This window comes from Ictalurus punctatus, chromosome 11 (genome assembly GCF_001660625.3).
Source record: "Ictalurus punctatus breed USDA103 chromosome 11, Coco_2.0, whole genome shotgun sequence".
Taxonomy (NCBI): Eukaryota; Metazoa; Chordata; class Actinopteri; order Siluriformes; family Ictaluridae; genus Ictalurus; species Ictalurus punctatus.
The window spans coordinates 4996428-5024048 of record NC_030426.2 but is presented as its reverse complement, the minus strand read 5'-3'; the positions used below and the strand labels follow the sequence as shown (position 1 = coordinate 5024048).

Genomic DNA, 27621 nt, shown 5'->3' with positions numbered 1-27621 from the left:
GTCTGACTGCAGGGTCACCGCGCCCATCTCTGTTCTCTGATGGCCGGATGAGAAGTACTACTGGAGAAAAGTGTTCCTTGAAGGAAAAGCAACGGGAAGTGGCGGCCGTCGGACTTGCACTCTGACCAAATTTGTCCTACGGACTTCAATGACAAACAATCGACGCCGCAGTTGAGATATCTACCTGACACCTTTCCAACGCGGCGTTTAATCCTCGCCTTCTGCATCGAATTATTTGAAAGCTGAACTCGTTAGTGAAGCGCCGCTCCTCCGACTGAGGCTAGTTAGCTTAGCGAGCTAGCTCGTTCTTGTTCGTTGATGCGTGGATTTGACAGAGACACGGTGTTTTCTTTCGGTCAATGCCATATAAAGCAAGGCCAACTACGACTGAATACAGGTATGTCATTTGATGTGGGTTTAATGTTGACCAAGGAACTGAAATGTCATTGAGCGCGGTGTATTTTAGCAGTACTAATGACACGGTTGTAGTGAACGGGGGTGGGGTAATGTTAACAGTTAGCTAGTGTTAGCCGACCAGTTTACATACAGGCAAAAACGCCAGGCAAATGAGCGAAAGGCGTTTGCTTAACCGCAAACCAAATACACGTCTCAGTAACAGTTATTTTTTCCAAGCAGTACATTTAATTTCTTTGTGCTAGCGGTGAGGAGCAATAAGCAGCAGCTTTTCAAAAACGAAGGATTTTCAGGCCTCTTGATGACTCTAACTGCGGCCAACCGGACCCCGCTCTCGGCTTGTTTTTCACGCTCCACTCATAAACAAGATTGCTTACTAATAAATATCCTCAGCTTGTGCACCACATTGCGGGGTTGTGTTATAAATATAAATGTTGTTTAACCTGTTACATTGCATCACTTGGGATATTTTTCAAGTAAGTTATCTCCCTAGCCTTGATTCTGTCGTAGGCTTGGAAGACAGCTAGCTAATTAGCTATTGTAGCTGGCTAAGAAAGCTAACTCAGCTGGCATGTTCACCTCGTATTTTTTCCACGGTTTCGCAGTGCTTATTTATTAACTTATTTATTAATACTTTTTAACTAAGCGATAAATACTAACTGGTTGCATGTCATAATTTGTAGACGTGTTCAGTTCGTCTGTTTCACCTGAAGTTAGCTGGTTAGCGTTTAAAATCCACCGGGGTCGCCCTTTTTCCCCCCCTTCTACTGTGGCTGACAGTTGTGCAGGTTTTAATTATTTATTTATCTATTTTTATCGATAAATAAATTCCGTGCAGTGTCACTTCGTTGAATTTGACAGCCGCAACATTTTACTGGTGTCTTGAGGTAATTGGCTGAAACCGTGTAAACCCTTCCGAGTGTTAAACGAGTCCCTCTGCGTTTAACGAGTTAATCGGATCTCCTTCTGAGGCGAAGGCCTTCCCTGAACACAGTTAGATACTAACCACCGGTGTAATGTCTCATCCCTCAGTGATTCAGTGATGGCTTTCGCTGATCCATCTTAAACGACCACTTATCATGACCACCATGTTGGAACAGACATGGCCTTTTTTTCTTCTTCTTCCATACCGACATTAACTGTATTTTCGGAGGAAACAGCCGTTGAACTGGACTGTCTGTGGTGGTCTGTGTATTAAACAGGAGCAGCTCGGGTCTTTGTCGAGTCCTAAAATAAAATGAATAAAAATGGTCGTCTTTTTTAAACGTATGAGTATCCACCGGATTTTAGAGCTGGTGAAACCCCCCAGTGGTGAATAAACGAGAGGGATCAATGGCTTGCCGGGTCTAGAGACCAAGAAGCGGCTGCGAACAAGATGGCGTTTGGAGCTTTTTCTCCTCAGCTTCCCTTCTCCTAGACATTAGCATGCCATTGATTTAGCCCACAGGAGGGGTCTCTACCTTCCCTCACACTGGGCTGGATTATTTAGTGTTAAATATTTGCTTCAGTGGGAAGTTGTTTTGAGTTTAACTCCTAATTCTTCATATAACCATTGAGCACTGTTTAAAATATATATATATTTATAACGAGTATGTTTATTAATGTTAGCGTTTTGTATTATTTCCCATTCATTGTCACTCCTGGATGACACAAGTTTTTAATATTAGAAGACTCACTAACGTGTACCTTTTGCCAGAATCCATTATCCTTGAAACGTTTTATTAGACTATACTGGTCTTAACCCCAGTGGATGTGTGAGTGTGTATGTGATTGTGCCCTGCGATGGATTGGCACTCTGTCCAGGGTGTACCCCGTCTTGTGCCCGATGCTCCCTGGGATAGACTCCAGGTTTCCCCGTGACCCTGAAAAGGATTAAGCGGTATAGAAGATGGATGGATGGTCTTAACCCCTTGAGAAAACTTTTTTTTTTATTATTCAGTCAACACTCTGGAAGAAATTCTTAAAGTCAAACCCAGCACAATTTTAGAGTTTTGTTTTGTGTGTGTTTTTTTTTTGTTTGTTTGTTTGTTTGTTTTTTACACGAAAAATAGATTTTAAAAACCTTATAAAAATGTCCCATTCGTTTGTACGTCTAAAGTTTAAATAGGTGTACGCATAGATATGTAGACTTTTTTTTCTCTCCCCCGATTAAAGCTGCAAATCCATCCACTTTATCCTAAATGTTCCTCATGTCTAGTCTTAACTGTTACACATCAGTAGTTCAGTCACTCTCCATCTGTCTGCACTATTTCTACATTTACACACACTCCTCTGCGAAACGTGCACTCAACAACACACATTTTTTATGCTCCAGGTAAAAATCCTACAGTGTCACCTGTGTTGTTCATTAAGACCACTGGTACTGGCTCTAGTGTCTCACGTGTGTTTTCTAGTCCTGCACTTTACACTTGTTTTGTTTATTGTTGATCTGTTAAGCTGTACTGAAACTTAACCCAAAAACCGACGCTGTGGGCATAACAATCTGGAATTGGGTGAGAAGGCAATGCCACTGGTGTTCGACAGGTCTTTTAAATGTGAAATGGTTAACCATAACCAAGTATTCTTGGGTTTCATTTAAATGGTGGTAGAAATCCTGACGTGGTTCTGAGATGACGACAAAAATTGTGTTGACTCTCGCTTCTTGCCATGTGAGTGCAGTCTGAGTTGCACTTCATGTCATGTTTCACAGACAGTTTGCTCCTATGAACATTGTCTGTTTACTGCGCTGTGTTTAAAATTGACATCATAAATATAAAAATGTTTTCACATTAGATACACGTCATAACTTAAGTGGACAAATAGTCAAATGAAATCTTGTCATATAGTGATGTTTTCTGAACTTATTCTTAATGTAAAAATTTCAATTGAAACAGGTAAATGAAAGTTTACTTAATGTACAATAATGTTTTCTGTTGGATGAGAAGCTTCATACTGCCACTTATCAGTGGTAACTGACTTGCAGCCTAATTATGAGACAGCATGGTAACTTTAGCTTACTTTAGTATATTAACTAGCTAATAGCATGTTCAAAATAGGAGAAGCATGTTGCATGTCAGTACAAGCAGACATCTACCTTCAAATGTGTTTTGTAGCCATTATTATTATTTTAAATTTTTTTAAATCTTGTAAACATCATGTTGGCCTGTGTTATCACCCCCCCCCCCCCCCCCCAAACAAAAATGAACACCGTTTTGTGTTGGAGAAACAATCATATTTGCTATTTTAAAGAATGCCAGTGGTTCTTCATTTGTACAAACGGCATTATCTAACTCTGTGGTTCTCAAACCGGGGTGGCAGAAGCGGGGGCGCAAATTGTTTTCAAGGAAAAAAAAACTCAAAATAGACTGTGTATAAATGACTGTGTATCCCCTCTCCCTCTGCATTTTCTTTTTGCTGGGGAGAGGCGGAGCTTAGCCTGCCTTTTATCTAGCTGTCAGAGCAGACCAGTGTTGCCAACTTAGCCACTTTACAGACCCCCTTTAATGACACATCTTGCTGCTTTTTGGACAAACCTTAGCAACTTTCCAAATGTGTCCAGTAATGTGCAAAAAGTTATTTTTAAAAAATCACAAGTTCTGAAAAGTAATTTTAAAAAGTATAAAAGCAAAAAAAAAAAAAATCTATCTAAATAACATGCATATATATATATATATATATATATATACACACACACAGTATCTCACAAAAGTGAGTACACCCTCACATTTTTGTAAATATTTGATGATATCTTTTCATGTGACAACACTGAAGAAATGACACTTTGCTACAATGTAAAGTAGTGAGTGTACAGCTTGTGTAACAGTGTAAATTTGCTGTCCCCTCAAAATAACTCAACACACAGCCATTAATGTCTAAACCGCTGGCAACAAAAGTGAGTACACCCCTAAGTGAAAATGTCCAAATTGTTCCCAAAGTGTCAATATTTTGTGTGGCCACCATTATTTTCCAGCACTGCCTTAACCCTCTTGGGCGTGGAGTTCACCAGAGCTTCACAGGTTGCCACTGGAGTCCTCTTCCACTCCTCCATGAAGACATCACGGAGCTGGTGGATGTTGGAGACCTTGTGCTCCTCCACCTTCCGTTTGAGGATGCCCCACAGATGCTCAATAGGGTTTAGGTCTGGAGACATGCTCGGCCAGTCCATCACCTTCACCCTCAGCTTCTTTAGCAAGGCAGTGGTCGTCTTGGAGGTGTGTTTGGGGTCGTTATCATGCTGGAATACTGCCCTGCGGCCCAGTCGCCGAAGGGAGGGGATCATGCTCTGCTTCAGTATGTCACAGTACATGTTGGTATTTATGGTTCCCTCAATGAATTGTAGCTCCCCAGTGCCGGCAGCACTCATGCAGCCCCAGACCATGACACTCCCACCACCATGCTTGACTGTAGGCAAGACACACTTTTTTCTTTCTACTCTTCACCTGCTTGCTGCTACACACACTTGACACCATCTGAGCCAAATAAGTTTACCTTGCTCTCATCAGACTGCAGGACATGCTTCCAGTAATCCATGTCCTTAGTCTGCTTGTCTTCAGCAAACTGTTTGTGGGCTTTCTTGTGCATCATCTTTAGAAGAGGCTTCCTTCTGGGACGACAGCCATGCAGACCAATTAGATGCAGTGTGCGGCATATGGTCTGAGCACTGACAGGCTGACCCCTCACCCCTTCAACCTCTGCAGCAATGCTGGCAGCACTCATACGTCTATTTCCCAAAGACGACCTCTGGATATGATGCTGAGCACGTGCACTCAACTTCTTTGGTCGACCATGGCGGGGCCTGTTCTGAGTGGAACCTGTCCTGTTAAACCGCTGTATGGTCTTAACCACCGTGCTGCAGCTCAGTGTCAGGGTCTTGGCAATCTTCTTATAGCCTAGGCCATCTTTATGTAGAGCAGCAATTCTTTTTTCAGATCCTCAGAGGGTTCTTTGCCATGAGGTGCCATGTTGAACTTACAGTGACCGGTATGAGGGAGTGTGAGAGCGATGACACCAAATTTAACACACCTGCTCCCCATTCACACCTGAAACCTTGTAACACTAACAAGTCACATGACACCAGGGAGGGAAAATGGCTAATTGGGCCCAATTTGGACAGTTTCACTTAGGGGTGTACTCACTTTTGTTGCCAGCGGTTTAGACATTAATGGCTGTGTTGAGTTATTTTGAGGGGACAGCAAATTTACACTGTTACACAAGCTGTACACTCACTACTGTACATTGTAGCAAAGTGTCATTTCTTCAGTTTTGTCACATGAAAACATATCAAATATTTACAAACATGTGAGGGGTGTACACACTTTTGTGAGAGAGTGTGTGTGTGTGTTATATGATATAAAAATATGGTGGCATGTCACATGTTGGGGGGCTTTAGTTACAAAAGTTTGAGAACCTATGGTCTAACTTGTTTGAGATATTGATAAAAACAGATTGCTTTCAGTGGTCTTGTGATATGTCAAAATGCTCAGTGTATTGTAAATATTCACAGACTGAGAATTAGGGCACCCTTGATATATGATTAGAAATTCAGATGTTAAAAAGAGTGAATTATTATTTTTGACTAACGGTATGAGTTTTGGAAGGTTAGCTTGCTCAGTGTATGCTATTGCATTACATTAGCTGCCACTTTTTAGCCTAGTCAGTTGTGTGAGCAACCAAAAGGACTGGGCAAGCACTGTGGAGGCTTCAATGCCCAGTGGGATAGCTAATTAATTCATTTATAATTTTATTTATTGGTCCTTATTGTTTCCACGGAGTTTGACATTAAGGTTTCTTCAGTTTTCATGGTGGTGTTAAAACATAATCAAAAAAGCTTTGAGTCAGTTCTTTCCAATAATCAATTCATAGTTGCAGGCATCATATCAGCAAAACATTACATTCAACTGACCGCTCATTTTTCTTACTGCAAACATACAATACATACTAATCGTCCACTTTATTTGGTACACCTGCACCTTCATGGTGTTCTCTAATTGGCCAATCATGTGGCAGCAGCTCAGTGCAAAAAATCATGCAGATACAGGTCAAGAGCTTCAGGTAATGTTCACATCAAACATCAGAATGGGGTGGGGGGGTGATCTCTGTGACTTTAACCTTGGCCAGGTTGTTGGTACCAGATGGGCAGGTTTGAGTATTTCAGAAACTGCTGATTTCCTGGGATTTTCACACAGCAATCACTAGAGTTTACACAGAATCGTGCGAAAAACAAACACTAAGTGAGTGACCGTTCCATGGGTGGTAACACCTTGTTGATAAGAGAGGTCTGAGGACAATGGCCAGATTGGTTTGCGCTGCCAGGAGGTCTATACTAACTCAATCACTTTTTACATCTGTGGTGAGCAGGAAAGCATCTCAGCATGCACAAAGCATTGAACTTTGCAGTGGATGTATTACAACAGCAGAAGACCACATCTGATCTCACTACCGTCAGCGAAAAACAGAATCTGAGGCTATCATGGGCACAGACTCGCCCAAACTGGACGCTTGATTGGGGGGAAAATCAGTGTTTTTACAGTCTTAAACGGTCCAGTTTGGGTGAGTCTATGCCCAAGATATCCTCAAATTCTTGTTCTTTGCTGATGAGAGTGGAACCTGATGTGGTTTTCTGCTGTTGCAGCCCATCCACCTCAAGGTTAGATGCATTGTGTGTTCTGAGATGCTCTTCTGCTCACTGTCATTGTAAAGAGTGATTTATGAGTTACTATAGACTGTCAGCTCAGACCTGCCTGGTCGTTCTCCTCTGTTCTCTCTCATCAACAAGGTGTTTCAGCCTGCAGAGTTCTGATGACAGGATGTAACTGCAGAATGTTGTATGTGTGAAAATCCCAGGAGAGCAGCAGTACTCACACCAGCCCATCCAGTACCAACAACCATGCCACAAGTCACAGGGATCACCGACCCCCCCCCCCCCCCCCCCCCTCACTCTGATGTTTGATGTGAGCATTAACTGAAGCTTTTTACCTGTATCTGCAAGATTCTATGCATTGTGCTGCTGCCATGTGCATAAATGAGCAAGTGTACATCTGTTCCTAATGAACTGGACAGTGAGTATGTATATGTGGAATGGAGTGAAAGAACTGATTAGTGACACAATTATGATGCAATAGATTTTAAGTATTTTTTCTTTTTAACCATTCAAAGATTCCAGGCACAGGAAACAGCTGCTTCGTCAAAGACAGATTTTCAACCTTGTGGCCTTTGAGGATTAGAGATTTACTCTCTGTAGGGTTTATCGTTTAGGATTACCGGCTTGGTTAATGATAGTGCCGATTATCTTCTATTCTGTGATGCGGTCGAAGCTTTGCTCACCCAGCGTAAGGAGTGTCACCTGTACTTTTAACTAGAGACGCACCGATGTCTCAGCCAATAATCGATATCTGCTGATAAAGGATATTTTTCCCTGCAGCGCCTGATCGTTTAAAAACATCCGACAATCAGGGCCGATTATATCCTGTCCATCAAAAGTGGGTGGGGAAAACACAGATTTCGTGCTGTGTGTAAAGATGATGTTTCTCGTGAGGCGTTTCTGCGTCGCGTCAATTTTCTTTCTTGTCGCGCTGCTCGCTCTCTGAATTAAAGCGCCAGTACACTGTTGAAAGATATAAATGAAGATGAGTTGACAAAAGTATATATTGCTCAGAAAAATAAATTTGTAGAGTAGTGTATTTCATCAGTTAATGTTAATATATATAAAAGTTGATATTATATATGACCAGTTTGATGATCAGTGATGAAGTAGTAATGCTTTTGTTTGTAGTGAGTGAATGTGAGACTAACAGGTTTTTTTTTTTTTTTTAGAATTCAGTCAATGTTAATATGAATTAATAACATTCAATAAGTTAATAATCTTACTTTAATCTGTAGAATTTAGTTCACGTGTTAATCTTAATTAGAGAAATGTGTTTTCTGTTTCTGAGACCAGTTACTGTGAAACAACTTGTTGAAATGCAGAGAATAAAGTTTTTAATTGCATTTCCTTCAGAATTGTGGACTTAATTATTATTATCTCTGTAAAGGTTTAAACTGGTACAGCTGAGTCTATGGATAGTACATGTTAAGAATAATACAATATTGTGAAGTTTTCCTACCCATCTACGTTTAATATTAAGAGGGTACTTTATTCCTGTTAAAGGTTTCTACTCTAGTTTCGATAAACATTTTCCCACTAAATATAAACACTTTTTTTTTTTTTCGATATAAGTAAATATCACTGCAGAATACCATTTCAAATGGTCACATAGACAAACACTGCAAATTAGGATGCACCAAAATTTCGGCTGAAGATGGCATTTATGGTTTTTGAAAAAAGACCGAAAACGTGAGGCAAAAATATATCCTGCCACGCCCCACAGTGCTCAGCGCTCAGATTTCACTTTCGATCTAGCCGGCGGTTATCACGGAGCTACTGGCAAAGCATGCATCCTCATGTCGGCGGTTTTGAAATACTTCAAATTTTCTGATAAGGACATCATATTTGCAACTTGCAGTGATCATTATGCAAAAATTTCAAGAGCGGGTACGGTGCCAAAGCACTTTTCCACGACAGGTTTGATACACCACCTGAGAACATGACATTCCGTTCAATATGCAGAGTACAGCAAAACTCCATCACAACAAAACGTGGTCATTAAAATGATTGTAGCTTATTTCAACTTTTTGTATTTGCAGGTTGCTGTCCTAGAGCTGTTAAGTTCATTACTTAACTGTTGTTTAGCATATCATAATAGTTAACGTTATATTATTTGGATAATTGGATAAAAAAAATCTGGTACATTTCATTGTTACAGAACTGAATGAATTATAATATATTTAATATGATTTTTGTTTAGTCAGTGTCAATAATGTGAATTTTATTGGTTTATAGTTTTTCAATTCAGATTCATTAAATTCATGAAATTAATAAAAAAAAAAATTAAATTTCGGTTGCGGCCCAGAATTTTCCTTTCGGTGCATCCTGACTTCAAATTGCTAAATCTTTTTCTTTTATTTACTTTTATTTAAAAAAAAAAAAAAAATTGGCCAAACAAACTGGCTTAGATGTAAACTTTTGCAAATTACTCATTTAGACTTGGAGGTAGTTTTGCGTATCAATCCGCCTGTTTGAGCGATGGGAGACAACTGGACTACTACCAAGTTGCACTTTTACTCCAGTTAACAAAAATAATTTTAAACTTTTTTGAGTTTGAGAATTTCTGACCTTAATCATAGATGTTTTGTGACTAGTGTGTATTTCAACGAGGTGGCACAGTGGGTGGTATTACTGCTTCACAGCTCCAGGGTCCCTGCTGTCCCAGCCTAGGCGCTGGATCCAGTGCGACCAGAAATGGCCAAATCCTCTTTTAGTAATACTAAAAGTACTATAAGGGTTTTTAAGAAATAAACAAAACAATAAGCTCATTCATGATGGGCATATGTGCTGCGTTGACATTGAGCCTGCCTCTCTAATGCTGTTTTGAATAGAGAGCTAACCTAAATTTTATTTCCTTGTAGTTCTAAACAAGTGTCGGGCTCAATACGGGGAACAGGAAACTCCGAACGTTGGCCAGAGTGTTCTAAATGCTTACTAGATTTCAGCCGATGCAGGGTTGCATTATGCTCAGCAGTAAATACATTAAGTTAGTGAATAGGCCAAGTTGTAACTTTGGACGACGTCCTCGTTCTGTCCGATGTTGGAAAGCATTTTCACATCTATCTAAACTTGGGGTTGATCTGATCACTCAAACCTGGGACTTTTACATTGTGAACGGCAGTGTATCCTATAGCGTCCTCAATATAACATCAGAAGACCTATGGGTTTTGGAAGGCTAAATGCAAAATAAACTTAAGTTTTGATAATCGCTAGCATTAATATTACTGTCTTGTGAATTTGGGTACTTTCTGTAGATATGGCAGAATGCTCGTGTTTTTTGTAGAAGCATTTGAGATGCATGAAAAATAGCAGGTAGAAATGATTCAGTCTTGACTGACCACACGTGAGCCGATCACCCAAAACATGTTAATACCAAGTGTGCTTATATTTAAAAAAAAAAAAAAAAAAAAAAAAAAAATCTATAGGTAATATTTCACAAACAAGACTGCTAAATTGAGTTCATGAAATCATAGTGTGCATGCCTTGCTTTTTCACCCTGAAAACTGTTATTGCGTGTCCCTGAATTAATAAAACGTTACTATTTTGGTTCATTTGCGCATTCATTTTAAACAAGTAGCATTCTTTGCTTAGGAAAAATATCAGAAGTCCAAAGTGGGGACTTGTGTATAGATACACTTTGTTTATTTATTTAGATGTGTTAGCATGGGGAAGTGAGACATGTCATTACTATCTACAACATTATCGTAGGAAAACTAGTGCACATGCATTTAATATTTTGAGTCTATTCAATCCAATAATTTTTTTTTTTTTTTAGAGCAAACATAGACCAAAAGTAAAATCGTGCAACAATAAATAGCAAGTTGTATGAATGTCAGGTAAGTCTTGCACAAGCTTTGATTTCCTGACTCTGATTTAGGACTGTATATAAGAAAGAAAAGGGTGAAATCTGTGAAAGCCTGTATGCGCACTGCGCACTGTTTGGTTAAGTTAGCATGCCATTACTCTGCATATGTATACGTCTTTGGAGAGCATGGGACAGAAGGAAGAGGGTGGATTCCTTCTTTGGACAAGCAGCAGAACTTGGCAAGATCGCCATCACTTAAAGTGGTTTTAACCGCTCTATACTGTATAATTTTTTTTAGGGATTTTTGTCATTCCTGCGTGTTTACAGAAGACATGGTTAGAATAAAAATGATTTGAGACAGTTTTCTTCCACACAGAAATACTTTTACGAGTAGCCTGTTTCCGCTGAGATGCACACTACTAAATATTTATAAACGGACTGAAATCATTGAATCCTGATGGTGTCGCAGCCAACTGTGGCCGTGAGACCAAGAGTGTCATTGGTCCTGAGCTCTTGCTGCTAGGATGGCAATACAGAGTTATTCAGACTGGTCACCTTTATTCGATGATAAACAATTTCTACAATCTCTTCCGCTATGAATTTCCACCAGCTGCACTTTTGTCACCAGATCTCAACCCAGTGGAAGAGAATTTTCTGGCTTACAGTTGAGAGCATGATTCTCACTCACAATTCCTTGACCAATTTTGTAAGGAACAATTTGTATACTTCTCATTGCATTAGCAGACATTTAGTAGCTCAGTTTTCCCTAGTGGAAGTTTGTGTCTGCATTTTGTGTTCTTGATCTACTGGCACAACTGTACTCAAAGTCTAAATCCGGCGCAGAAAAGTTATTTAGTACTGATTTGTATTAGCGTGTCGAGAGCGCAGTGTGTCTTCACATCTTCATGCCGGAAGCCAGCATGGGGAAACACTAGATGTGTTATCTGTTAAAATATTTAATATGACGGACAGAAACGGATCCAAACAATTTCTGAAAATATCATTTTAGTCCGGATGACCGTGAGGTTGATGTCTGTAATAAAATGTCTCCTCTGTTCTAAAAACTGTTATCCGCATGGCTACTAATCAGCACTAACGTGTGTTTTTATCGCTTTTCTTGTTTGCAATGTACAGCGATATGATCATATTAAGTTGAGCTTACAGTAGGGCTGTGACGGTGGCCGTGACAACCGCACCAACGCATCACACGCCGCGCTAAAGTTTCTGCTTGAGTGGGCACTATGACGAGTACAAAGTACAACGGTTTGTATAGAAGTGCAATAATAACAGTTGGAATATTAATTTGTATTTATAGCTTAGCATATAGCAGGAGATTTTATGTTAATACACAATCTACGTAATCTGCTATTTCACTTCGGGTTCTGCTGCTGTGATGGATCTTGTTGGGAAACCCAATGTTACGTCGGCCATCTGGGAATATTTTGAATGCATGCCAAACGAGAGCGGTGAACCAATACATTTGGATGAAGCCATATGTCTGCTTTGTGTGTGTGTGGGGAGGGTGTTAAACGGGCAAACGCTACAAATCTCAGGAGCCATCTCCAGGCATGTCACCCAACCATGTTTTTATTTATTTATTTATTTATTTATTTATTTATTTTAAAAAATTTAATATTTAGAGTTTTAACATATTAATTAGGTTACCATCCTACTGGTATTTCTTTGAGTTTTATAGGCTTGTGGTATTATTACACTAAAAAAAAGAGTATTCATCAGAGAAACGTGCTCCACTCCATCTTCACTCCATCTCTTTATTACCCACTTCTTCTCCTCTCAATCACACTACCATATCCCATGCCGCCCACAGGCTGTTTCTCATTGCAACCACACAACACAACAAGGCTGTATTGAGTTGTTTCACTGACGGAAGTGCTAAAATAAAGCCTCATTTAATGTGTTTATATATAGGTTTTTATTGAATTTTATGAGTTTGAATCTAGTCAAAATGCTTGCCCGGGGGGGTCGGGGAGATGACACAAAACCCCAGGTGATGGAAGCAGCCCTAAGTGAACAATGACAAAAGCAGCATGCTATATTCCTTGTCCTCTATATTCTGAGGAAGTTTCAGCTCACAAAAACGCCACGATCCATTGTTACTGTGTTTTTAGAAAGCTGCTGGTTCAAATGGATGCTGCCTTTTACATGGGATGCTTCAGAAATGCTTTCAGTATATATGAATAGCTCTGTTGATGTGTCTCTAACATTCAGTACTGTGCAAAAGTTTTAGTCAGCCTATTTTATTTTGTGCAAACTTTTGTTATAGATTATTTTTTATTATTATTATTTTATGACTTCTACATTGTCAAGTCAGTACAAAAACATTTTAGTTTTCTTGCACAAAATGAAATGTTACAGAAAAATGTTTGTATGTCATTAAAGAAAGCAGCATATTATGTAAGACACTTTTCAGATTAAAAAAAAAAAAAAAAACCATAATGAAGGCTGCTGGGTTTTGCTGCAAAAATAAGAAGCGAGTGCGACAAAGTCTCCAGAAGAACCGTGGCTGGTTCTACAAGATGCTCAATAAAACTTGCAGCTCATTTCCTTATAAAACTGCACTAACTGTACCGGGCACTTATATTTTAATTTGTCACACCAAATAGTGACTTCATTTAATTTATTACGGTCTACTGCTCTTTATGGTATATTTTTAAATGTAGAAACATTTAATTTCATCATTTCGAAGGCATCTTTGCTCTACAGCATTTCTTTGCATGTGTCTAAAACGTTTGCACAGTACTGTATCTCAAAACAAAGTTACACCCTTGTAAAACAGAATTGTTTATAATAATACAAGCTGGTTAAGTGACGGTCTTTGTTCTACCAATAGCAACTCATACGCCTCTTGTGGTGAAAATGTGTCTTTGTAAACGTGCTTCAGGTGCGAGCGTGAGATCGTGTGGGGTACACCGTTTATAGTCATTGGTCAGACCAAATTAGTGGGTATATTGTCATCCCATGGTTGCATGAGTTCAAGTTGAATCTAATTGCATGGCGAAACCAATTAGGATCATGTTGCCTCTCCACCACCATCATCAAAACACCAGTTGAGGAATTTGGAAAGAATCCTGGTGGTGTTCATCCCTCCAGTACAGTTCCAGAGAATTTTTTTGGAATGGTAACAAATTACACCTTACATCTTACCAAGCCAAAAAGATTAATTTTTTCCTGCCATGCATAAGGAAAGTTACCTCTTGCCCTCAAGCTGTTTTGTAGTGTATGTAACCTGTATGTTTGGGTCGAACCTATAGGTAAAAGCTTGTTGCCCCATCAACCTAACACAACCCTGAATGCTGTTTGTTTAAGGCTTACCCTTATGTGGGCTGTATTTGCAAACATAATTGACAAGCAGGGAAAATTGTCCTTCCAGAAAAGTTTCCTGGTTAATACAGCCAAACCACTGTTTAGTTGTTTGCATGTCTTCCATCAGGCCATAAGGTTTTTTTTTTTTTTTTTTTTTTTTTTTTTTTTTTTTTTTTTTTATATAAAAACCCAGTTGTTCCCTTGCGCTATCATAGAGGCGGTCCGTTTGAGTCTTTCTGCAAAAACCTTTAAAAAAAATTTTTTTTATATGAATTCACCAATAGAGATGAAAGTAGGTGCATCAGCGTTAATGCAAATGCTAAAGTATGGTGCAGTTGATCTTACGAGTCTAGAGCTATTTATAGTCTGGTCCAGTATATCTGGGTTTCATCACATGACTGTACCCATGAAAATATGAGGACATCCCTGCAGGTTGGGGTTGATAAGTGATGAGCATGATTAGTAAAATCTTGGTGTTTTTTCTTTGGTTGTCCCCCCCCCCCCCCCCCCCCCCACCCCCCCCAGCAAATTATCACATAGTATTGAAATCTGTTTTTCAATTTTTTTTTGTTGTGGCTGTGACCAAACGTCCTTATCAAAAACAAGTATGCCAATGCTTTAATCTTGGTGAAGGATTAGAGTCCGAGTCCACTCTGTTTGGCATGAATGGTACTTGGGCAAGAATGAACCAAATTCAGCATGGGTATGGATATGTTTGTCGTTCGGGACGTCAGTCCCTTCGCTGTCAATCATATAAGGGGGAAGCGTATTAATTGTAATGGAGTACTGCGTGAAAGCGCATGTTTTGTTGTTGTGGTTTTTTTTGTTTTGTTTGTTTAACATTGCAGTTTTTTGCTGTGGCCTCATCCAAGCATTTAAAAGCATGTTCTGAATAAATTGTTGCTTGCCTATTAGTTCTGCGTCAGTAGGATTCAAGGTTTTTGAGTTCTACTTAGAGATTGTTCAAAGTAAACATTTACCATGTTGTATTTGACAGTTTACTGTCGAAGACCGTTTATAAGACAGGTGTATACACCACTTTAACCATAATTATTTAACCTTGTGTAACATTCTTCAAATTTAACAGCATTCAAAACAAGGCTTTACAGCTGTAGCACTCCTGTAGTGACTCAGTAGGAGGCAGTGTGACGTACCTCCAGGCCACTGGCTGCAGCTCCCTTAGTCTTTCAGTCAGCTGATTCTAATCAGGTGCTTGCTGAGGGGAAGAGAGCCTGCTCCATTAACAAACAGGATGCTATGGATTGCATTCAGACACAAGTTATGGTGCTGTTTACCAAGTGCTTTTAATGCCTTCTCTTGGTGAACACTCTAAAAACTAGTAGTTTATTAGTAATAAGTGTGGTGTTGATTAGGGGATAAGAAAGGGGTAAGACAAGGCTTTAAAAACATGTCTTTTTTACAAAACGTGTCACTAAGGTAAGTTCAAGATTCACCGGGGCTGTTTGAGTTTTAGTTTAGGCATGATCGCAGCCAATCAGCGGGAAGAGAGAGACGGTGACACACAAGGAAAAACATGATTCAGGACTGATGACGGTTGAGCTTTATTCTTGCTGAAAAGGAAAGGAGTTTATTCTCTATTTGTATTGTTACCCAGTTGTGAAGCTTTATGTAAACATAGCAGTAGTTAGTTTTCAAACTTGATATCACCATTAGTTGGGATAAATTCACACCTTTAATATCTGTATACCGTGTTGATATTTCTGTAAAGCTGCTTTGAGACAATGTCTATTGTAAAAATCGCTATACAAATAAAATTGAATTGAATTAGTATGTGAATGGAATGTGAATCCACCAGTTTGTCTTTTAGCAACCACATGTGATGTTCTTTGTAGTTTAGGTAGCTAGCTAGCTTTAGTTAACATTTTGCCTAATAGATGCATATAGCACCAGGGGAGGCTCACCTACGATCCAGTGCCAAGAGCACACTGAGACTATAGCAGAACAACTCTCCATTTTAGCTAGCTAGTTAGCTAACATTGGGCGACTAGTTAGTTCATTTGATAATGAGCTGTGAATAATTTCGCAGTTACACTATTATGTTGGCGAGACTATTTATATGCAGAGTTGCGAATACTCAGACTATGTCCCAAAACTTTTACTACTATTTCAGGGTTTTCCCTGGGTGTTTAGGGGGCCTGGGTGCAATCTGGGTTTCCGGGGCATTTGAAGTTATTTTAAAGTTGTTGGGTTTTTTTCATGTTTTTTGACTATTATCCTTACCATATTTGTGAAGAAAAGCTGGCAACACTTATTGTACTTGAGTACATACACAGCCTGTTCACTTCACCAAATAATGTTTGAGACCCAGTATATGTATCACACCCTTAAATGAAGCAGACATCACTTGTTTTGCGTACTAATACTAACGTTTCTTTAACACTTTGACCAGCAGTTTTCATCAGAAAAAGACGTCACATGTGAACACGGCCTAACGTTATTGAAATACGAAGCTATGTTAGATACTGACGTTAGTTCAGTCTAACTGGCTTCGCTGGCTAACGCGAGTTAATTCAGTACATGAACACCTGTGCAAGTTAGCTAGGTTGGCAATTTCTTTATCTGTATTATAAGTTGTATCTTTTTCTATGCTATCCCTGCTATCGCATCCACAAGAATTATTCCCTAACAATATCCGAGTTGATGGTTGTAACTACCATCCCAAGGTGACGGTACAGAGAAATATCCCATCAGGTGTTTGGTTAGCTTGGCGATGAGCATCTGTTGTACACCAATCTCTCAAACGATCGTCCAAACATCGCTCATTCCTGTTCCCAGCTTACCTTTCTGTTTGAGATCAAGGCACCTTTTTTGTCAGTGCATTGAACTCTCCCTCATTGTTTTTACATTCAATCTGATATGTCGCCTAAATGCTTTTTATGTTTGATAACTTTATTTGGCTATGTACAAAAACACTTAGGCACTGCGCCTAAGCCTTTCTATGGAAGGGAAAACCCTGTATTTGTGTATACTGTTTGTGCATCATGCAGTTTGGGAAGCAATTCTCATTAAATATGTATCGGCTTGGCCTGCACAGCTGACTTTAATGTGCATGGTTGAGAAAAGTACAGCATAACCCATGTTTTGGAAATTTTAGGAATGGTCTGGAATTTCAGTTCCATCTGAAGGGATATTTTTTGGTTTTACAAACAGATGCTGACTCTCATTGGAAAGTGTGTGTGTTTTCAGAGAATATTTAACAGTAATCAAGGACAACCGGATTTTGTGTCTCAGCTGTTAGTTTTTATTTGTAATTGCTTGACAGACAAGTTGGTTCAACAAACCTTCTCTTTACTGACTTTGTTTGCAAAACAAATCATTTAATTTGCAATGTTTAAACTTGATGTGCTTCACAGTGGTGAAGCTGTAGCTATAGCATTACACGCACTATAATGCTGTGTTCTGCAGTCCGTACGGGATTCTGCGTAGTTTTTTTGTTTGTGATTGTTGCGGGCGGAAATGCTTGATTTTGCTGCAGCCTTTTTCAAAATCTGCAATGCAAGATCGCACTCGAATTGGGGAGATTGCAATTGCACAAAATTGTTTTGCAAGGTCTTTCGCAGTAATGTCTGGGAAATTAGATCTTTTAGCTGTACTCTTATTCGATGTACATGAATCAAAGATGACTTTGACTGAATGTGCGTCGTGATGACGATACTTGACGCGTCTTGGCCCGAATCTGCGGTAATCTTGAAAAATTGCAAGCTCCTCAGAGTATTGCTGCGTTTGCTTGAAAGCATTCATTTCTGCGATCGCGAAATCCTAGAGGGACTGATTTCTGAATTCTGCAACTCGTTGACCCACGTACGTCAGCCGAGGTGTGATCTGGTTGTCGGTAGAACAGTTTTACTAAGTAGATGTATTACTTTACTATGCAGAAAAACCCTCTCTGCATAAAATGATGAGCCTTTATTGGTCACATATACATTGCAGCACAGTGAAATTCTTTTTCTTCGCATATACCAGCATGTTAGGAGGTTGGGGTCGGCGCACAGGGTCAGAGCGCCATGATACACCACCCCTGGAGCAGAGAGGGTTAAGGGCAGTACTTGGGGCTTGAACCCCCGAGCTTCTGATCAGTAACCCAGAGCCTTAACCGCCAAGCCACCACTGCCCCCAGCTTGGAGTCCCAGCTCCTGAGATAGGAAGTTGGGGTTGCAGCTCTGTTCAAGGGCAAGACCAGTTAAGTGCTCTGCTCAAGGGCCCAACAGTGGCAGCTGAGGCTTGAAACCCCCTCCAACCTTCTGATCAGTAACCCTTACCTCTCCTAACCACTGCCCCAGTTAGCATGAATGGATGAATTATCTTTTGAGTTCTGTGGAAAACACCTACAAGCAAAATAGTTTGAGACAAAGCAGTCATCTAACTCTCTTGCTACTACACACAGTCACATCACAGTTACACATTTCGAGAGAGAATTAAAACGCTAGCAATGCTCGACCGATATCTTTCGAGAACGCAAAGTCTGCTAGCCGAAACAAATTCTAATTATTGATGGAGCGGATAATAATCATACGCATTGTAGCCTAGTCAGTTAGGTTTTCAGACAGCCTAAACGTGGGCCTGAGCACGAAAATTTGATTTGTCCACCCGTATTTATATAATTCTAGCCATCACAAAGAAATAAATGCTTTCACGCTGTCTCTGTAATTTAGCTGGGATGACTTACTTTGCCTCATGACTGTCTTTTCTTGGGTATTGTTACAGGTAGCATTTAATTTAATAAGGGCACACATGATTTGTATTTCACATATTTTGTTGTTGCATTCATGTTTGAAACTTGTTTGTGTACTTTCATCACACTCGTTCCTTGACTTTAAGTTGTGCTTCCTTAAGGCCAAATAACTGGGGGGGGGGTTAACTTCTTTTTATATAATTAGTTAATTTACGCCAAGCCTATATTGCAGCAGCATTTCAAACACTCGCAAAAGGTTGTACGTTTTCTACCGTTAGCCTCCTGAGAATGAGTCCTTTCTCTAATGACACTGTTAAACTTTTCCCGTCTGGAGTTATGTCTGGAATGCTTTGTGCAAATTTTTTTGTTAAAATTCTTCTGAAACCACTCCCATACTGTAATGGATCCTGCTCCAATACCTAGTTTGCTTAATCATGTGTTATGGTATCTCACAATTCAGTTGTAACTCTGTGTGATTTGCTTTCTGTGTCACAGATCCGTGTGTGTCCCGGCAGTAGGAGTGAGGAAGAGCTTTAGAAGAAGAAAATGAGTGAACTGGATCAGTTACGCCAGGAGGCTGAGCAGCTGAAAAACCAGATCAGAGTGAGAGCCACCTCCTGCACACACTTTCTCTCTTGCATGCATGCATGCACGCACACACTTTTAGTGACTCCCAGTAAGCAGCAGTATGATGCTGTTCAAAAGCATCAGCTGCGTGCTTGAACGTTGTTCTGATAAAGATTTCAGTTAACGTGAGAGCAGGAAACGAGTTTGTTGAGCACACAGGTTGCTAGTTGCAACTTCCTGTCACTTGGCACCAATACACATGAAAGCCGAAAGTTTTGTTTAACAATATATTCCTTCAGTACAGCCGCTGAATGCTCCCAAATTTAACTGACACGGATTCCTCTAAATGATGACGTATTTTTTTGTTAGTTTGGTTTTTTTTTTGTTGTTGTTGTTCTTTTCCCCCTCTATCCAATCATTTGGTAACATTTTAAGAGAATTAACCCGACTGTGTGTTTTGAGGAAGGGAAAGAGGTGAGGAATGGTAGCAGAGTCAGTGTTACATGATGGTGACACCCAGTGTTCAAACTAGAAATTTCATGAGTGGTGGCCAGCATTACTTTTCTTTTTGAAATACCTTGTAAAAATAACTGTGTAAAATGTTGAGCTGCAAATAATACAGATGCAATTGTTTTGGCACTAGGGTTGTCACGATACCATAAACATATCTCACCATACTATACCTATACCGGCTGAAGTGTCACAATACCAGGTAGTTTCACAAGAACAATAATACAATCGGGAAGCAATTGTCCTCAGAGAACTAAGAATGATCACAATATTAGGAATAAATAACTGAATTTGGAAATGAACTCGCTTCTAATCAAACGTAGCTAATTGTACAGGGTTTGTACAGCTACTTTCAAGGACTTTTCAAGCGCAATTTTTTTTGTTAATACCAGAAGTGTTGTCAGACAAGGGAACGAGTTTGAAATAGTGACTGAGACGCCGTGCATTAAGAGACTAAATGTTAACCGGCAGTCACTTCCGAGCCCTTTCCAAGCTGCTGCTCCGCTCTGCTGAAATCCTGATTTTATAAGCACACCGTCCTCTGACGAAATCACCTCACGCACAGAAGTTAAAAACGACGGCCGTGCTGCGATTTCGCCTGTATTACATGTGAAACGATCACTCCGAGAACGTTAGAATGAGCTGCGCTGCCACTCTGTCTGCAGCAGGGAAGCAGGATCTCGTGCTCGCAAGACAGTACTGGTCACCATGGGCGGAGGTTTTATCTCTGGGGATGGGTGAGAAATGTTCAGAGCCCAATTATTAATGTCTTGTTGTACAATTTTAAAAAAAATAATGGCCGTGAATGCAGCCTCAAACATGAATGGCGACATTTGTATCTACTCAACAGTCTGGAACGACAAACCAAAACGGTGTAGGCCTGGCTTAGGTATTGTGCTCAGCGATTTAGGCTATTTAAAGCTTCATCGTCCTCGCCTTTTCTTTGGCAAATCTGGGGACTTCCTTGTCATCGTCGATTTCCCTTTCGATGCAGAGCAGTGTTAAATTTGACAGCCGCGACTCACCCATGCTTGACCGCAAGTAACTTTTGGTGAGTTTCAGACAGCTGTAAGTCATCTCTGTCTGTTACTGTTCTAAAGGGAAACGACACACATGTAAACAAATTGCAACACACAATTTAGTAGCCTGTGATGAGTGTTTTTTATTTTTTTTATTTTTTTTTTTTAAAACCAATTTTGTACAGATGTTCCTAATAAAGTGTCCAGTGTAAACTGTCACTGTCAAATTACACACTGCATGTCACAATTACACGGTGTAGTATGGCAAGAAAAAGGGTCAATTTTATGTATTAAACTGTTTAACTACAGTTAATTCCAAGTGTTCTCAAATAGTCCTGTTGCCTAGCTGACTTGCTTGCGTTGTTCCTGTTAGTCATGAAAGCAGACTTTGCATAACTGAGAAACATTTTCATATGATAACCAACAATTTACATAGTTTGCCTAATACTGTTTGTATGTTTGTCTTGTGCTGACAGGGAGGGGGGTAAAGTTTGGTGTGTTTCACATGACTGCCACTGCATGAATGCAAACTATTCTGCACTTCTTTCTAAAAAAAAATATTTACAATGCTTGCATTTTTAAGTCTGTGCTTTTCTCTTCATCAGTTAGTAGGTAATATTATCTCCTACACACTTTCTTTGCGTGTTCACGTATATATTTCAAATGAAAGAGTGTGTGTAAATTGAACTATTTTTTATAAAGGTTTAAATAAGAATCTTTGTCTGATGGACAGATATGCCTGTGACGGTTTCTACAGTGATATTCAGTTATGCAGGATAACTACAGTAGTTCTCAGTGTATTTTTTTTGTTTGTTTGTTTGTTTGTTTTTAAAACTACAGCTAGATCTCGGTTTGTGTTATGATTCCACTTCACAGCGATGTTGAATTCGTCATGTTTTCTGTTTTTCAGGATGCGAGGAAAGCCTGCGCTGATGCCACACTGTCACAGGTAACACCTTATTACTCTACGGTCCATGTTCATTTCATTTTGTGAATTTCAGACGGTGAAGGTCTCTCTGTGTGTGTGTGTGGGGGGGGTTTCAGATAACGGCCAACATCGACCCTGTGGGGAGAATCCAGATGCGCACAAGGCGAACACTGAGGGGACATCTGGCTAAGATCTATGCTATGCACTGGGGCTCTGACTCCAGGTACACTCAATTTTAGCAATGAATATTGTGTGTTATGTTGTTAGTGTTGTATTTAGGGAAGCATGGGTCTGTACACAGGGTTCTGTGGCTTAGTGGTTAGCACGTTCGCCTCACACCTCATGGGTCCGGGGTTCGAGTCCCGTTGGGGCAGTGTGTGTGCGGAGTTTGCATGTTCTCCCCGTGCTGCGGGGTTTTCCCCGCAGGTTTTTGTCTTTTAAAAAAGAAAAACTTATAGCGAATAATCACTCACTGCTGTTAGTCTAATTCAGACGGTTCCCTTCATTCTTTATTGGGATGCATTTGCTTTAAGGTCTATGGTGCTAATGTAATGGTCCAAAATTTATGTGTTAAGATGATGTTTGTAGATGCTATGACTAAGCAAATGTTATTACCATTAAGTAATGGCCATGCTGCAGGAAGTTTTGGAGATGCTTATTCATGTGAGCTGATCTCAAGTTACTGAAGTTGTGTGCCCAGCATTATGTAGAGATCATCACATTACTGCCTGAAATTAACTCCATGCTATTTTTTTTTCCTCTTGTAGGCTGCTGGTCAGTGCCTCCCAGGATGGTAAACTCATTATTTGGGACAGCTATACTACAAACAAGGTAAGCCAAGAATAGAAGCCTATTGAAAGATCAGGTATCAGTGTTCGTTCCATGACACCACTCAGTACTTTTATACTGTGTTATAAATGTACGTGTGTTTCAGGTCCATGCGATCCCACTGCGCTCATCCTGGGTGATGACATGTGCCTACGCTCCCTCAGGAAACTACGTGGCCTGCGGAGGCCTGGATAACATTTGCTCCATCTACAGCCTGAAGACTCGCGAAGGCAATGTGCGCGTCAGCCGTGAGCTGGCTGGACACACAGGTTGCGGATACGACATACACACACACACACACTTGCACACGCTTGCTTGGTTTTTGGGGTGGTATCAGGGTGCGTGCACTTGTACATACTCTTGGCCGTCCATTAGCGTCGACATTTTGAAGTGGCATGCTCTGCTGCAATGCCACAATTTAGCACAGGGACAGCTGACGTTGCTAAAACCTGGGCCAAGAACCCTTTTGTGGGTTTGTCTGAGGACATTGATAAAGGAGCATGGTTTAGATCAGTCATATTGTAAATAGATGTTTAATCATGATTGCGATTTCAATCTGTTTATTTTAAATGAATGTTTGCCTTATATTCCTCTGTGGTTCCAGGATACTTGTCCTGCTGCCGCTTCCTTGATGACAACCAGATTGTCACAAGTTCTGGTGACACCACCTGGTGAGAGATTTGTGTGTTTATATACAATGTCCAAGATACAGATGGCATGTCTAGCCTGTTAAATTTTTGGTTGAAAGGTGTTCTTTAGATTGAAATCATGTTTAGAAATGAACCAGTGGTTCCATATACTGTGTTTCTATTTTCTATCTTACCCAACACAACTTGGACATAATGCTTAGAATCATAATGCTTAGAATCTTAAAGGTGCTATACACAGACTTGAAGTGATGACGAAGATGGTTTTGGTCGATGTAAACGGCGTGTATGTGTGCTCTACAGTGCTCTCTGGGATATAGAGACCGGTCAGCAGACAACCACGTTCGCAGGTCACACCGGAGATGTGATGAGCCTGTCCCTGGCTCCAGATTCGAGAATCTTTGTGTCTGGAGCTTGCGATGCCTCGGCTAAGCTGTGGGACGTGCGCGAGGGCATGTGCAGACAGACCTTTACCGGCCACGAGTCCGACATTAACGCCATATGTGTGAGTAGCACATTCCATCAAGCTATTTATCACGGGCATTATTACTTTCGAAACGTTTGCATTTTTCGTCGACGGTTTACTGTTGTGAATATTTCTCGTTGCGCTACACTTCCTGTTCGTTTGTCTGTTGTGTTCCTGAGATTATAATATACACACAATGGTCACTTTGTCCGTCTCTCTGCAGTTCTTCCCTAATGGCAACGCGTTTGCCACCGGCTCAGATGATGCCACTTGCCGGCTATTTGACCTGCGTGCAGATCAGGAGCTGATGGTTTACTCACACGACAACATCATTTGTGGCATCACCTCAGTGGCTTTCTCCAAGAGCGGCCGCCTGCTGCTCGCCGGCTACGACGACTTCAACTGCAACGTTTGGGACAGTCTGAAGGCCGACCGTGCAGGTGATACAGGCGCACAATCTCGCACTCTTTGGACAGGTGCAAAACAATGTGTGTGTCATTCTGCATGAGCCGTAAATGCAAACCAGTCTCAAGTAATATGGCCCTGTCACTCTTAGGGAAACAAAGGCAACCCAAGTATATCTAACAGAATTTCTTTTATCGCAGTGCTCTGGCATTACTCTACATAGAAATGCAAATTTATGCAAATGAATATCGGGTATTTATCAAGCTGAATAGTTGACTGACCTTGTAACCCAAGCCCTTCTAATTATAATGTCCTTCATCGTGTGTTGCTTTATTGCAGGTGTGTTGGCTGGCCATGACAACCGTGTAAGCTGTCTGGGTGTGACTGATGATGGCATGGCTGTGGCTACAGGGTCCTGGGACAGCTTCCTCAAGATCTGGAACTGATCTCAGAAGGTGCTTTCAACACAACATGTCCGACACAGTAAGCCACAGCTACTTTATTTTAAAAATTCGATGCAAGATGTTTGCAAATGTAAATGATTATAATTACATTAAACCTAATTTTTCTAAGAATTATTTGCTGACTTGACTCACTTCCTGTTTGTACTTTATATTTATTATTAACGAAGTTATTTCCTTGCAAAGTTACTGTAAAGGATTCCTGAAACACACACTGGCAGGAATGCAATGAGGAAATAAAGTAGCTAAAGGAAGTGGTTATTTTAGATTTAGTACAAAGAGCAGGATGTTGTCAACTTACAAAAAAAAAACCTAGTTTGTAAACTATAAAGTCTAGTTGCACCCCAAAAATAAATTTTTCTTGTCCCTCTTCACGCTATTTCAGTCCTGTTCAGAAAGTCAGATCCTGAATATTGAATATTTCCGTTACATTATGAACAGTTCAGTGATATTTTGTTATAGCATCCTTGGTTTTATTCTTTTTTTTTGTTTGATATTTTGTTAATGCTAATCGTTCTTCACTGTTTTTGTCCTTTTCCTAATCCTTTTAGATGTCATTTGAACTCCAAAGTTGACTGGAAGACCATTCCAACTTTAGAATGTTAAATTTCACAGCATCGTCAACAACAACAACAACAACAACAAAACTGACTCAGACACCACCATGAAAAAGAAAAAAAACTTCTAAGGAAAAACAATGCCTTTCCTACACAAAGAAGAGCACAATTTGTTCTATCACCCACCTTAAAAAAAGAGAGAGAGAAAAAAAAGAGAAGAATTCCTGTGGTATCAAAAGAATAACTTTGTGCATTCCCTTTCAGACCATTCTGTGTCACCCTGATAAACACTATCATCCCATGCTTATGTATCATGTGTCTAGAAAGCAAATGTTGGAGTGTAATTGTACAAATTATTTAACGTTTATTTCTTTTTAGACTTTTATCAGGCTCTTTGTTGTTCTTGGATCTTTTTTTTTTTTTTTCCCCCCTTCATAACATTCTTTTTAGATATGGTCCAGCGTAAAAAAAAAAAAAAACCCTCTTTTAATCCTGTAAAATTGTGGGTGAATGTTCAAGACAAAATAAGATGTGTAGAAGGCTGAGATTAGACATGGAAGGAATAGCAGCCTTTTCTTTTCTGAAGTTTTTTTTCCCTCATTTTCTTTCTTTCTCTCTTATAATATTTTTTTTAAAATTGGTGCACTAGTTTGCCCTAGAGAGTGTGTGTGTGTTGGAAGTGAGTGTGTGTGTGTGTGTGTGTGTGTGTGTAAGTAGTCTTCATGAGCGTGACTTTAGATGCTGTAAGAGAAAGTGTGCTCCTTCGTCAAGTGATGATTCATAGTCTTGGGCAACAAAGTGGTAGATCCAAGCAGCTTTCAACTCTTAACTGTTCATCTTGTTCAAAGGTTGCTGAGCCGTCAGCAATTACTGGGTAATAAGAACAGCCTTAGTTTTCTAAAAATGTAATAATCTGTGCATTAGTTAACTTTTGATGTGAAATAAAGGTCCTTTGTCCTTGAAGAGAAAAGAAAACGCCATAAATATGCCATATCTTTTAAGTCTTTTACCATTTCCGAGTCTGAGGTACTCGCGTCATTTATCTCAAAATGGCTGCTTGTAAATACGAGTATCTGACTTGCACGCGAATGCAGCATTATATCCTAGCTCCTTTTCTTTCCAGTCTCGTCAGCTTTGTTTGCACAATAAGAAACTTGACTAATGTTTTACGTGTTAACTAACCAAGCACATGCCATTAATCACATCGAGAATGAATTTTAACAAAGAAAACAAAATTTACAACCCAGTCCTCTCTTTCATAGAGGTTCATTGTTTGAACTAACCTTGACGCTTCTATTCTGGTTTTACTTTTTTGTATCGGAGTTACTTTGTGCGTTTGTGACTCTTCAGTCCAGGGATGGTCTGTTATTCATGGGGATAAATAGATCGTGGGGCAGAAGGGTGTTTTTGTTCTTTTCTTCTAATTCTTTTTTTAAACCCAGTACCTAAAACAGATATCCCTGTTTGTGCTTTAAAATACAGGTAATAATCTGTGAATGAAATGTTGTACAAATCAATGTCTGAAAATAATTCTTAAAATTTTAACTTTTTTTTTTTTTTTTTTTTTTTTTTTTGTGTTGTTCATCTGCCATGAAGTAACATAGTCGCATGCTGTAGAAATGCTTAAGCAGGTGCTCGTTTCTTTTTTTTGTTTTGTTTTGTTGTTTGTTTGTTTGTTTTGGCTCTACTGATCTCTGCTACGATGGTGAAATGTGGTAAGACCTTATAACAGCTGAAGCTTAATTCCAGTCACTTCTCCTACACCGTGTTCACGTCGTTTACTTTTACTGGCAGAGCTATGCACCCAAGTGTAAAACTGAACGAGACCTACACGGTTCCTGTAAAATTCCTCTGCACCTGTGCACCAGTAATGATTCTTCAAATGTAATCGGTTACCAAGACATCTGTTCTACGTTTTCGTTCAACTTCAAATTAACAGGAATGGGTCCAAAGAAACTTCCTGTGTCTTGAAAATGGCATCTGAAATGGCAGATTTTTCTTCCCCCCTCCCCCACTGTAAACAGATGCACTTTCTTTGATAGTTGTGACTTTTTTTTTTAATGTTCTCTCTCTCTCTCTCTCTCTCTCTCTCTCTCTCTCTCTCTCTCTGCGATAATGTACAATAATTGTGATGTATTTGTGTGTGCTGCCACCAGTAAAGATTAATTGCAGTTCAATTAAAATGGATTCCCCACCTTATTTGCTCATCATTAATCAACTGTCATAATATATCATTAACTGTAGAGCTCCGCACTCCTCACCTTTTTGTATTTAATTTCAGTCTGTTGGTGTACCACAGAAAGCTGGATGCAAGATAGATACTATATTAAAATGTACTGTTATTTAAGATGTAATAAAAATAAGTTTGAGATGTC

At 39.8% G+C, this 27621-nt stretch overlaps 1 protein-coding gene across 2 annotated transcripts; it reads left to right on the top strand.

Moving 5' to 3' along the window:
- Nucleotides 1-27621, top strand: gnb1b (guanine nucleotide binding protein (G protein), beta polypeptide 1b). Of its 2 annotated transcripts, none has more exons than XM_017480067.3 (11): nt 1-397; nt 19354-19461; nt 21865-21903; nt 21999-22105; nt 22650-22713; nt 22817-22979; nt 23315-23381; nt 23661-23862; nt 24047-24263; nt 24568-24683; nt 25241-27621. In XM_017480067.3, the coding sequence occupies exons 2-10, from the start codon at nt 19405-19407 to the stop codon at nt 24672-24674; spliced, it is 1023 nt and encodes a 340-aa protein (XP_017335556.1). In that variant the 5' UTR covers nt 1-397; nt 19354-19404; the 3' UTR covers nt 24675-24683; nt 25241-27621. The 2 variants fall into 2 exon arrangements, with proteins under 2 accessions (XP_017335556.1, XP_053539531.1); XM_053683556.1 differs by having other exon boundaries at nt 3-397; nt 24568-24711.